The sequence below is a fragment of the Rhinopithecus bieti genome, unplaced genomic scaffold (genome assembly GCF_001698545.2).
Source record: "Rhinopithecus bieti isolate Rb0 unplaced genomic scaffold, ASM169854v2 scaffold_48477, whole genome shotgun sequence".
Classification (NCBI taxonomy): Eukaryota; Metazoa; Chordata; class Mammalia; order Primates; family Cercopithecidae; genus Rhinopithecus; species Rhinopithecus bieti.
Genome location: NW_016819110.1, coordinates 100,076 through 114,228, shown reverse-complemented (window position 1 = coordinate 114,228; position 14,153 = coordinate 100,076). Strand labels below are relative to the sequence as shown.

The 14,153-nt window shown below is 38.7% G+C and overlaps 1 protein-coding gene across 1 annotated transcript in view; it reads right to left on the bottom strand.

The window, feature by feature from the left end:
- The window catches only part of LOC108519338 (serine/threonine-protein kinase Nek5), a 70,212-nt gene that overhangs the window by 48,080 nt on the left and 7,979 nt on the right, over window positions 1-14,153 (bottom strand). The window contains exons 4-7 of the mRNA XM_017858266.1: window positions 11,338-11,434; window positions 3,899-3,996; window positions 1,816-1,899; window positions 1,662-1,732 (exon numbers count right to left, since the gene is read on the bottom strand). Coding sequence (XP_017713755.1) covers window positions 1,662-1,732; window positions 1,816-1,899; window positions 3,899-3,996; window positions 11,338-11,434 — 350 coding nt within the window. The remainder of the gene's footprint in view (window positions 1-1,661; window positions 1,733-1,815; window positions 1,900-3,898; window positions 3,997-11,337; window positions 11,435-14,153) is intronic.

The following is a 14,153-nucleotide window of genomic DNA, read 5'->3' as shown; positions in this document are numbered from 1 at the left end:
CTCCCTCTCAAAAAATAAAAAATAAAAAAAATAAAAAAAATAAAAAAATAAAACTTGGAAAATACAAAAATGAATAAGGGAGAAAAAAATTACCCAGAATCTTAGCACCTAAAACAACTATTGTTAAAATTCTGATATATTTCCTTCCTGTCTTTTTTCTACACATATTTTTCATGTAACTGTGATCACAATGTATTTAAAATTCAGAATTCCATTTTCTTTACATAGTATGACAAAGTTATCAAGAAGTCTTCAAAACCATAAATGTTTAATGATATATTCAGGTACATGGTCATGCCAAGCTTTATTAAATTTAACCATGTCCCAATTATTTAGGCATTTACATTATTCCAAATTTCAAATTATTCCCTTGGAACAAATTCTCAGAAATAGAATATTTAAAAATCTCTTGATATATATTGCCACCAAATTGTCTTCCAAACAGGTGCACCAATTTATTCTGCTACAAAGTGTGTAAACCAAAAATAAAATTCTGAGCCCCCCAACCAACTCATAAACCCTCCTTTTGGCCAAGGACATTCCAAAGTTAACCTGAAAAACCAGTTCAGGCCATGATGGGGAGCAGGGTTGGACATGCCTCATTATTTCCTCCTCCCCTTTGGAATTCAGGCACAGCTGACCAGTATTAACACTAAAACAGACCTTAAGACTGACAAAGCAGACTCCTTGTAGCAATAAGATACCAAAGTCCAGCCTGACTCTAGTATAACATCACATGACAGATAGCAGGCCTGAAAGAAATCAAAATATTTCACCCCACATCATGTTTCTTTGTCCATACATTGAAATAGTCCTGCAAAGGTATCTCTTGTGGGGAAACTCTACATTCTGAAGAAAATTCCCTTCTTTTTCCAAGTCTTTTTCCTGATCCAGGAAAAAAATAACTAAGAGTCTGGCACGTTTTTAAATCTGATAAGAAACATTTACAATCTATTCTCTCCGAGGCCTGCTACTTGGAGATTTCATCTGCATAATAAAAACCTTCATTTCCACAACCCCTTACCTTAACCCAGACACTCCCTTCCATTAGTTCCAGGTCTTTAGATAGACTCTTTCAACCAACTGCCAATCAGAAAAGTTTTTAATCCATCTATGACCTGGAAGCTCCCTCCCATGCCTCCCAGCTTTGAGTTGTCCTGCTTTTCTGGACCAAACCCATGTACATCCTATTGGTGTCTTGTGTCTCCCTAAAATGTGCAAAACCAAGCTGTAGACCAGCCACTTTGGGTACATGTTCTTAGGATCTCCTGAGGGCTATGTCACAGGCATAGGCCTTTGGTCACTCGTATTTGGCTCAGAATAAATCTCTTCAAATATTTTACAGAGTTTGACTTTTTTCATTAAGAAGTGTAAACCTGCCTATTTCACTAAATTCTCTCTAGCTTTATGCGTATTACAGTTACATCCATATTTGATAAACTGGAATTACACTACAGAACATTGGCAACATCATTCTATTACACCACAATTTATCTTGAGAATTTTAATCTCAAAGTACCATCTGATTTAATACATTTACATAAAGCTACCTAAAATTATTTAGACAACCAAGATTTTAATATCTTCTTAATCCATGATACCTAAAAATACATATTTGGGCTATTTTGAATAGAAAGAAAAATTATTTTCAAAGTACTTACTTATTCAGGACTCTTGCTATACCAAAGTCCCCAAGCTTTGCAACCATTCCATTCTTGCTAAGAAAAATGTTCTATAAATGGAGAAAATGTCATGTTGTTTGAGGTACTTCAAGAAAAGATCAATTCTGTCTTAGTCTTCTCTCTGAGCTGTTACCTGAGCTTTTATGTCCCTGTGTAATATCTTCCTGTCATGAATATGTTTTAGTCCTAGAGAAATCTGTACAAACCATCCGAGGATCTATAGAGAGAACACGAAACAAAGCCACTGAATAGCCTGGTAGTCACCGAAATGTCTTCATGGTAACATGCAAAAAGAAAGAAAGAAATTATACACACACACAAACACACACACACACACACACACACACAGTGTATGTGTATTTATAGGAACGAAGTTAATAGGCATACTTTATCATATTATTATTTTCATTTTACAACTAAAACGATGGAGGCATAGAAAAGTAATCCAAATATCACTGGTATCAAGGGAAATTCCACATGCAGAAAAAGATAAGTAGGGGCAAGGGAAAGACACATGCCGTTCATGATTTTCTTTTTTCCTTACTTAACCCTGGGGTGCTAACTGCATCATAAATAGTACACAAGTAGCCCTGTTTCCTGATAACCTGGGAGCCATTGGTTCTTCCTTTATGGTGGAAGGAGGGTGCCAAGGGTGGGCAGAGAAAGAGGAAGAAATGGGGGATCTATGAGGTTGTTAGGAATTGTAATAAAATATCAATATATCTAATATAAAACCAACAAGTACTTTACTTTTAAAGTTTAATTTTATTTCTAAGTCATGATTTTATTTTATCTTTGTTGACCATGAGCCTCTTTCTGAAAATGTGTTCTATGCCTACAGAGATTTATTTAAACTATTCTAAAATTTCACTGGTTCTTTGTCTGCCAAATTATACAGAAAGAAGAAAATAATAGGAATAAAGCCATATTCCAGACATTAATACTCAGTTGTAATTTTAGTTCATTCCCAACAAAAAGAAATGTAACTCAAAATTTTGTCAAGAGAAGCATTTTTATAAAATGTGGCAAAATAATACCTAGATAAGAAAAATGTTTCTATGAATATGGAATTTAATGTATAATATAAATGAGCATACAAAGAATGCTTGATTAATCTTACAGAAGTTAGAGATACTGATTCTTTAATCCTTCATATATTCAAAATATTAAACTTTAGGAGGAAATTATATGGGCATGAGGCTCTTAAATGCTAAAATAGAACAAAGAAACAAGGCCGGGCGCGGTGGCTCAAGCCTGTAATCCCAGCACTTTGGGAGGCCGAGACGGGCGGATCACGAGGTCAGGAGATCGAGACCATCCTGGCTAACACGGTGAAACCCCGCCTCTAATAAAAAATACAAAAAACAGCCGGGCGAGGTGGCGGGCGGCCTGTAGTCCCAGCTACTCGGGAGGCTGAGACAGGAGAATGGCGGGAACCCGGGAGGCGGAGCTTGCAGTGAGCTGAGATCCAGCCACTGCACTCCAGCCTGGGCAACAGAGCAAGACTCTGTCTCAAAAAAAAAAAAAAAAAAGAAACAAATGGTCAAAGGAAAAATGGTGGGCCTTTCCTGTGTGCTTCCTGAGGCAATGGCCTTACCATCAATCATATAGGCGCTAATTCAGATTCCTCTCCACACACACAAACCTGTCTCTTTCATGAGTACCACTCCCAAGAGGGTTCCAAGGAGGCTTGGAGTATAGAAGAGAAATACATTTGTGCAAAGTGGGAGAGGCCATTATTCTTCATCTTTTATCTCCCCCTTAATAACTAATGAAACTAAATAGGCATTGCCAAGAGAAGCTTCTATCCTCCCTAGCAAAGTGGGATATCTACTTTAAAACAGAGCACCAAATGGTAAAAGAGAAAACAGTGAAGCTATAAACATGTCACATGTTAAATGGCTAAGGAACACTCATATTCAGATTTTCTTTTTAACCATGAAGATTTATCTCAGAGGCATCCTACATGAGATTGTCCAAACAGACTATCTTTTCTCAAGAAAATCTCACCCTAAAAAACAATTCAGTTTAAGTTCAATTGCAAGCTTGTTCTGGGCTGAATCTACCAAGAATATTGATCCACTATTTTATGGTTTGAATTTCTCTACCAAAACACATCCTTTATATCAACGTAGTCTCCTACTTATGACACTATAAATTTAATTCTCTCCCCACCACACATACATAAAATTAAAAAGCAAATTAGAAGTTTTTACCTGATCTTCACTAAATAACACACCCCGTTGTCTATTGATCCTTTTCATGAGATCCCCTCCATCACAATATTCCATTACAATAAACAGCCTGCCATTCTCTGTAAGAAAAGGAATCATTGGGTGCTGGAAGGATTTCAGATATTTATCAGTCATGTTCTAGCTGTGGAATCAAAATGGACTGGGTTCTAATTCCACTATACCATTTATACTTCTTAGCTCTGTGACTCTGGGCAAGTCACTTTAACTTCTCTGTGCCTCATTACCTCATCTGTAAAATGGAAATAATATTATAGAAATGTGTTCTTCAGGCTGGGCGCGGTGGCTCAAGCCTGTAATCCCAGCACTTTGGGGGGCCGAGACGGGTGGATCACGAGGTCAGGAGATCGAGACCATCCTGGCTAACACGGTGAAACCCCGTCTCTACTAAAAAAATACAAAATCTAGCCGGGCGAGGTGGCGGGCGCCTGTAGTCCCAGCTACTCAGGAGGCTGAGGCAGGAGAATGGTGTAAACCCGGGAGGCGGAGTTTGCAGTGAGCTGAGATCCGGCCACTGCACTCCAGCCCGGGCTACAGAGCGAGACTCTGTCTCAAAAAAAAAAAGAAATGTGTTCTTCAGATTGTTGGAAAGATTAAAAGAGTTAATCCATGTCAGATGCTTAGAATAATGCCTGTAGATAATAAGAGTTTAAGAAATGTTGGCTATTTTTATTAATCATGTCTTTGAGAGATTAGAAATCTGCTATAGAAAATAGCAGCTGTGACTCCTTCCCTAACACAGCCAGGCAAGAATTAACAGCCCCTCTCTTAAATTGGCATAAAGCCATATTTACTACGGCACCTTTATTCATCTAACGTTGTTGAATACAATAGAATTCCTTTTTTTTTTTTTTTTTTTTTTTTTTTTTTTTTTTTTTTTTTTTTTTTGAGACGGGGAGTGTTGTCCATGTTGCTCTGCCGCCCAGGCTGGAGTGCAGTGGCCGCATCTCAGCTCATTGCAAGCTCCGCCTCCGCGGTTCGACGCCATTCTCCCTGTCTCAGCCCTCCCGAGTGCTGGGACTACAGGCGCCCGCCATGCTCCGCCCCGGCTGGGTTTTTTGTATTTTTAGTAGAGACCGGGGTTTCACCCGGTATTAACCAGGATGGTCTTCCGATCTCCTGGACCTCGTGATCCACCGCCGTCTCGGCCTCCCAAAGTGGCTGGGAATTCAGGCTTGAGCCACCGCGCCCTGGCCCTAATAGAAGATCTTATATAACTGACCTCTGCCTAAACCACTCACTAGATTACAGGACACTCTCCGTTGCTATTGTCCCATCAAGGTCACCACTAGTTACTACTAGGCTCTCTAGTATGTCGAAGTACCTCTGCTCCTACCAATTGAACGGAATCTTACCAAGATCATTGTGTTTCTTCCCAAATATGTTTATTCCATTTACTCTTGTCTTTATAACAGACACTGATGAAATACGAATAGAAAATGAAAGATGTGATTATTTTCTAAAAGCTATGCCGAATATTTTGGAGGACTCAGTAAAAATGAGCAGTTTTTAAAAAAATAGCTGTTGACCTAAATGTTGATGGGATGAATGAAATATAACTGGAAAACTTCTAAAAGGATTGTGTACAGACTATCCACAAATTCTTGCTCCACATTAAAGAAAAGAAACTAAAAGTTCTAAATAAGAAGCATAGCTTATGTAAGAAAGAAAATTCAGAACGATAGTCAGTAGACTCATAATCTACCAACTATAGTTCTGAATTTTCTTGAACTGTAGTGAGTTATTCTTGTCTTTATTACATAAACTGATGAAATATGAATAGAAAATGAAAGATGTGATTATTTCTCCAAAAGCTATCCTGAATATTTTGGAGGACTCAGTAAAAGTGAGTTTAATAAATAAATAAATAAATAAATAACTATTGACCTAAACATTGAATGAAATGAATGAAATACAACTAGAAAATTTCTAAAAGGATTGTGGACAGATTATCCACAAACCCTGGCTCCATATTAAAGAAAAGAAGCTATCCTTTGACAAATGCTTGTAATTTCCTTAAAATGTTTTCTTTTATTTTTTCTGGCCATTTCCACTCAAAGGATGATTATGTCTTATGTTAAAATATGTTTACATAACTGCTAGGATCTAAATCTCTTTGTCTTCCCTAAATGTATATGTTGAAATTCTAGCCCCCACAGTGATGGTATTAGGAGGTATAGGGCTTTTGGAAGGTGACTAGGTCATGAGGGTGAAGCCCACATGAATGGACTGCTGTCCAAGAGAGAACCCTCTCCGCTTCCACCATGTGAAGTCACAATGAGGCAAACCATCTATGAACCAGAAAGTGAACCCTCAGCAGATAGTGAATCTGCCTGCACCTTGATCTTGCACTTCGCAGCCTCCAGAACTGTGAGAAATAAATTTCTGCTGTTTATAAGCCACCTAGTTTATGGTATTTTGTTATAGCTGCTGGAATAGACTTATAGCTGCTAGAATAGACTAAAACAGATGATTTTCCGCTTTAACCAGCTTTCTTAATTAGCCAACCAACTACCAGCTGGGATCTTGTTAGAAAAGAAGGATTTCTATTCACTTGTTTGTCTACACTTCATTCTTTTGTATCTAAAACAGTAGTTAGCACATCAAAGGGGCTTAAATGTTTGTTGAGTGGATTCATTAAAAACAAACAAACAACAACAACAACAAAAACCAAACAAACAAAGAAAACCCTGAAGGAACACAGAACATACGAAAACATACATGCCAAAATCAGGCTTATAAGCAATTGTTAATAACATTTCCCCCTGTAGTCCCTACTAAATGCCAAACTCTCTTGCCAAATCTTTTGCTCTTCTACTCTTTAAAGTACTCTAACCAACTTTACTGTGGATATCAGCAACCTGGCAGTGTCTACCCTTGGTTGCTTCTAATTCACAAACCATGCATCTTCTTTCACATATTTCAATTTTTCCACCTCTCTTCTTTAAGAGACAGATCAACTCATTTATTAACAAACTTCTATTGAGGACATGCAAAAGCAAGGAATGCTGTGTAGGAATAAAAAACAAATAAGCTATCCATTCTACTGTTAAGGAGGCAAAGTCTAGTTGGGGAGTCCCTCAGCATTGGGTGAGAAGTGCTGTGAAGAAGACTGTAGGCTGAAGGGTGAGGAGAAAGTGCCTACAAGTCAAACTGGAGATCCAGGAAGGATTCTGAGAAGATGCTTCCTGATATGCCCTAATATCTAGAGATTGGATATTTTCAGGAATGTGTTACTTTTAGGAGAATTGATGTTTCGTGTCATTGAAGCTCAGTCATTAAAAGGTCTGCCACAGCAATGAAGGGATGGCGATTTCAAAACCATGGAAGAATCAGAATAATGAAACAGAGGAGAAAGGATTTCATCTCACTTCCTTTTCACCAACCTCCAACTCACTCAACCTTTCACTGGCTTTTGGTGAAAGAAACTGACTGACTCAAAATTCATCATGACAGAGGTATCTTAAAGAAACTACTGGCCAAGTGCAGTGGCTCATGCCTGTAATCCCAGCACTTTGGGAGGCCGAGGTGGGTGGATCACCTGAGGTCAGGAATTTGAGACCAGCCTGGCCAACATAGTGAAACCCCATCTTTACTAAAAATACAAAAATTAGCCAGGTGTGGTGGCGGGCACCTGTAATCCCAGCTACTCAGGAGACTGAGGCAGGAGAATTGCTTGAACCCAGGAGGTGGAAGTGCAGTGAGCCAAGATTGCGCCATTGCATTCCAGCCTGGGTGACAGAGTGAGACTCTGTCTCAAAAAAAAAAGAAACTACTTAATGTCAATTAGCATTATCTGACTGTAAAATAAGGATTTTCCCCATTAGCCACTATTAATTTTATATTTATTGGAAGTGTCTGGAAAAATCATTTATGCTCTCACATTTTCCATCTGCTGTAAAGCTCATGGATCACTGATGCTTCAAAACAGTTGGGGGGCACTAAATAACCTTTTTATTTGTCAAGTTCCAACATTTATTAAACAATTATTCTAATTCATTCTAAAATGCACTTTTAAAAAATCAAGGGCTTGGCACAGTGGCTCTCGCCTGTAATTCCAGCACTTTGGGAGGCCAAGGCTAATGCAGGTGGATTGCTTGAACTCAGGTGTTTGAGACCAGCCTGGGCAACATGGCGAAACCCTGGCTCTATAAAGAAAAAAAATACAAAATTAGCCAGGTGTGGGGTGCATGCCTGTAATCCCAGTATGCGGGAGACTGAGGTGGGAGGGCCACTTAAGCCCAGAAAGTCAAGGCTGCAGTGAGCTGTAATGGTACCACTGCACTCCAGCCTGGGCAACAGAATGAGACTCTGTCTCAAAAAAAAAAAAAAATCAAGACTGTTTCTTACAGACCTTGGCATCTTCCAATCACTTGCTGTAGACCTGGCAGGCTTAATGTTTTCACTGCCTAAATAATTTTTAGAATACCTTAACCAATTTTGTTTGCTCATATTTTCTTTTTTATGTGTGCATAAGAGTAATATAAAATAAAACTCTGTGTTTAAATAAATGTAAAAGATCTCTTTCTGGCCAGGCACAGTGCTCACAGCACTTTTGGAGGCCATGGCAGAAGGATCACTTGAGGCCAGGAGTTCAAGGCTGCAGTGAGCCATGATCCAATTACCCCAATTGCAAGTAAATGAAATCTGTAACAACCTAAATAAGCTTGGAAGAAGACCATGAGCCACAGATAACGGTTCCAACTGATACCTTGATTTCAACTAGCTGAGACTGTGGGCAGAGAATCCAGCTAAGCCAACCTCAGGCTCCTAACCTACAGAAATCAAGAGATAATAAATATGTGTTGTTGTCAAGCCACTAAATTTGTGTTCATTTGCTATGCAGTAATAGAAAACAAATACAACAGCATGGGAATTTTTGCCTGTTTTGTTTGCTGATATATCTCCAAGACTTAGAACATGCCTGGCATATAACAGACACTTAATGAATGTTTATTGATGGAATTCACAGGGAATTAATTTAGTCTTAGGAAAATATCACTACATTCTCATTATTTTTCTTATGTTGCTTCAAACCAATAAAAACATCCTATTTTCTTTTTTTTTTGAGACAGAGTTTCTTTCTTGTGGCCCAGGCTGGAGCGCAGTGGCTCAATCTCAGCTCACTGCAACCTTCGCCTCCCAGGTTCAAACGATGCTCCTACCTCAGCCTCCCAAGTAGCTGGGATGACAGGCGCTCACCAGCACACCTAGCTAATTTTTTTTTGTATTTTCAGTAGAGACAGGGTTTCACCATGGCCAGGCTGGTCTTGAACTCCTGACCTCAGGTGATCTGCCTGCCTCGGCCTCCCAGGGTGCTGGGTTTACAGGCATGAGCAACCGCGCCCGGCCGAAAACATCCTATTTTCTATAGACAAACACTAGAGCCATGGTTCTTATGATAACAGATAAGCCATTTGAAGGAAAGCAAGCCTTTACCTACACTCTCTAAAAGACAGAGGCTACAAGGCCCTCTGAGGCTTTTAGATAAGCTCAGTAGTTCAAGTCCCAGCAATCTGCCAAGAAAACTCAAAGGCATCACAATAGCTGTAGCTTTCCTAAACACAGGGGTGCTCTACTTAAAAAGAGTCGTAAGAAAATGTAAACTTACAGTATCAACAAACACAGCAGAGGTTATTTATACTGTAAAAATGACCCTAGTTTTGCAAAAGCTTCCAGTGGTAAACTGTCCTCAAAAATCACTCTCACATAGTATAAGGAAATATTCCAGTCTCTAAAAGTGGTCCAGTTCATTCGCTCATTCAGTAAATAGGTATTGAGCAGCCAGTGTGTGCTAGATGCCAAGGATCAAGTGGTGAGCAAAACAGATGGAGCCCCAAAATTCATTAAGTTTACTATGTAAAGGGTGACAAATATGAAACAAATTCATAATCATATAAATAGACATATGCAAGTACAACTGCTGTGGAAGAGAACCAAAGGGAGCTGTAATTTGAATTGCAAGTTCAGAAAAGGCCTGAGGATGAGCAGGAGTTAGCCAGAGAGTCACAGTAATAACCTCAAACAAAATAAAGAAGAGAAAGATCATCTTATAGCATTACCAGTAGCCAATGGACAGGAATGCAGGGCACTTTATTCAGTGGCTCTCCTTGAAAGTTATTCTATGCAACCCAATTCCAGACCATGTGTACTGTTCTGCTCCCAGGAAGACCTCAGAAGAGTCCCAAGAGCTCTTTTAAATACCCAGAAGCCAAAGAAGGGCCATACACACAGAAGTACTTTGAATGTAGTGGTTTTAATCAGGAAGGAACACAGTGCCCTGCACAGTGCACATGCTCGAGACACAGTGGCTGTATTTATTTATTGACTGACTTTAACCCAACTGATGATGCTTGAAGATACTGAGGTTAACACTTCTGCTCCATGAACTACTTATCAGTCTTAAAACAGCCCAGTGCTGGGGGCTGGGCTGGGGAATGACCCGTCATAAAACTGTCAGCACATACAGCCCTGTCACAACTTAAGACACACCTGACATACTGTAGATTTGTTTATTGTCTGTCTCTTCCCACTAGAATATAAATTTCATGAAAACTGGGATTTTCATCTGCTTTGTTCACTCTTATATTCCTGACACCTAGAACAATGCCTGGCATAGAGTAAGCACTCAGTAAGTATCAGTTCAGTGAATAAATGCTGTCTGACGGATGCCCCTTCATTTACTATTTATTTTTTACCTTTGGACTACAGTGACGGGTGGAGGCAGAATTGTATTCAGGTGTACAGAGGAAGGGAATTCCTTCCCTAAAGTTCTTCCCCTCTACATGGCAATGTGCTAGGCTATGGTGTGTGGTTGTTTGCTGGCTCTCTGTAAGAGGATTACACAAGCCCCATCTGTTGCCTAAGGATATACGGGATCTCATGTAAGCAGAGTACTCCCCCAACACACACACACAAACACACACATCCCAGCAGGACTTTGAGAGCAATAATGTGGTGGGCTCTGTGTTTTCCTCTCTTGTTTTGCTTATGAGAACAGCTGGCTCCTTATCTGAGCTGCTCCTTCAGCCTGGGACCCAGACTCAAGACCCCAGCCTACCACAGCTAGCATGTAATGTAAGTGAGAAATAGATGTGTACTATTATAGTCACTTAAATTTGGGGGTTGTTACTAGAGCAAAGAAGCTAATAAGCCAGTCATTAATTTTTTGGGAGAGTGAGAATTAAGGAGAGGCAGAAAAACAAGAAAACATAAGAAAGCTGTCTACAAAAACTTACTAGAGAGGAAATAACGAGGAGGTCTCAAGCTGCAATTTAAGTAAATGGGGAAATGACCCATTTACAAAAATTAATTTATACACAGTCCTTAGGAACAAATCTTTTTACATATGTCAACATGCCTATACTTTATAAAAATAATTAAAGAATATTAGAAAATCAAACCTTGAAATGAATTGAAGAAGGCTACAACGTTGGGATGTTTCATCTTTGCCAGAAGAATGACTTCTTTCTTTGAAGCTTCTTTTTCTTGTATGGGCATCTAAATTTCATTAAGAGACAGAGTAGTCTATAAAGGTAACTTGGTTTCAAGAACATGCTTTCTGCTCATTTCCATCTAAAATTCTCTAGGATTTCACTGGCTTTTAATGTCACTTTGAAAATGATCTTTCAATGGCAGGAAACATTTCTAGAATTAGCAGAGTACCCTACATCACATCAATGGTTTGTCGACAATCATCATCAAGAAAATAAATATTTCTGGTGAAGTTTTGCTGTATTAAAAGTTGGACTGGTGGTACTGTGTTCATTATCTAGCCATATGGAGCCATATTTTAATATCTATCTTTCAGTAGCAAAGGAATTCTTCATAAAAATGCAACATTCCAGGAGCAATCACTGCTGAGAAAAAACAAATGCAATCTAAAAAAAGAAAACGTGTCATATCCCACAGAAATCAGGCCAGTAAAATTTTGTATTAAGATGACTACATTTTTCATTTTCAAATAAAAATTGTCTTGCATGACTTCATTTTAGAAGTATTTGGATGTACTTCTTGTTCTACTTATCATCTACAGATAATACTTTCCAAGGGGTTTGGTGCCAGTATCAGTGGCCACACCTCGTTTCTACTTCTCTTCCTCACTCTTGATACTTTGCTGACTTGTCATTTTTACCCTGACTTCCAGCCCCTGACTGCCCCGCCTTTCTGATGTCCATGGGGCCTCCACCCATTAGAGGTCTTCAACATTGGCCAAATTTCTCATTCTCATTTAAGACGTAAGAATTTTTTAAAAATTAATATTCTCAATTCTAGCTTCCCTACATCTCAGCTGAAGGATCCTTCAGTTAGGATCCTTCTAAGCTTCAGTGTTTCCTGCCCCAATTTAAATTGTATAGTCAGTACATAGGCGTTTCAAAACAAAAACAGCTGAATTACTCCTATCAGCTGGATAGATTTAGCAACTAAAAAAGTCCTAACTACTATTTATTCAAAAGAATATATAAACAAAATTAAAAGGCAAACAAAAGGTTAGGTTACAATATTTGTACCATATATGACAAATATATTTATAATAATATAAAAATTGATGGCAAATAATTTTAAAAGGCAAACACCCAAACAGAAAATAGCAAAGTACACGAATAGTCAACTCAAAAAAAAAACAAGAGAAATAAAAATGGCTGATAGAAAAAATATTCAATCTCATGCAGTAACCAAAGGAATAAAAACTAAAGCAAAATTTGGCTGGGTGTGTGGTAGCTCACGCCTGTAATCCCAGCACTTTGGGAAGCCAAGGCAGGCAGATCATTTGAGGCCAGGAGTTCAAGACCAGCCTGGCCAACACGGCAAAAACCCTGTCTCTACTAAAAATACAAAAAAGTAGTCAGGCGTGGTGGCACACACCTGTGGTCCCAGTTACTTGGGAGGCTGAGGCAGGAGAATGTCTTGAACCTGGGAGGTGGAGGCTGCAGTAAGCCAAAATCATGCCACTGCACTCCAGCCTGGGTGACAGGTAAGACTCCATCCTTAAAAAAAAAAAAAGAAAAAAAAAAAGGAATAAAAACTAAAATGTAATATAGTATTTCATGTATGAAATTGGCAAAGATGAAAAGAATGTCAATAACCACTATTGACCAGAAAGCAGCAAAATGGACACTCATTTATTTCTGGTAAAAGAACACAAATTCATAAAATCCTTCTGGGAAGGCAGTTTTACAATATAATATGAATCTTTAAAATGTTCATTTTTTGGGGGGGTCTGTATCCTGATGAAGAAATGTTCCTTTTTTAAAAAAATTTTTTAAGACAAAGTATTGCTCTATCAGCCAAGCTGGAGTGCAGAGGCATGATCTTGGCTCACTGCAGCCTCTGCCCACTGAGCCCAAGTGATCCTTCCACCTCAGCCTCCTGAGTAGCTGGGACCACAGGCAAGCACCACCATGCCCGGCTAATTTTTTGTATTTTTAGTAGAGATAGGGTCTCACCATGTTACCCAGGCTGGTCTCGAACTCCTGTCCTCAAGTGATCCAGCTGCCTCAGCCTCCCAAAGTGCTGGGATTACAGGCATGAGGGAAATGTTCCTATTTTTGACTTACTAATTCTTCTAGAAATTTATCCAAAGAAGATAATAAAAGTGTACAGAAGAGTTCTCATACAAAAGACTTTGTTACAGTGTTTTATTGCTAGTTTTTAAGTTACTCTAATAACGCATGCTTGTTTTAAGTCAAATAGAAGTGAATAAGGTAAAAGTGAAACTTCCCTCTTTCTTTCTCATCTAGCCCACAGATGAAAACCCACAGGTGGTAACCTTACTCTTAATGGCAAAAACGCAATTACTTTTGTGCCAACCTAATACTATGTTCCCTAGGGATAACTGTTGTTAATAGAGCTTTTTAATTCATGCACATATAGGTAAGCATATATACATAGTTTTGTTTAATAAAAATGAATTATACTTTACATATTAAATATTATTGAATCGTAGCCAAAAAACTAACCAAACAATTTAATTATCTGAAAATAGAAAAAGAGTTAAATAAATTACAGGGGCTGTTTTGCTAGGTTTTCTTTTTTTTTTTTTAAGACAGAGTTCTGCTATGTTGTCTAAGCTGGATTTTAACTCCTGGGGTCAAGGGATCCTCCCAACTCATCCTCCAGAATAGCTGGGACTACAGGCACCACGCCCAGCTAAATTGTTATTTTTAACCTGCTACCACTTTAATGCTATGCAGTCATTAAAAATAAAGGGAGGTGGGCT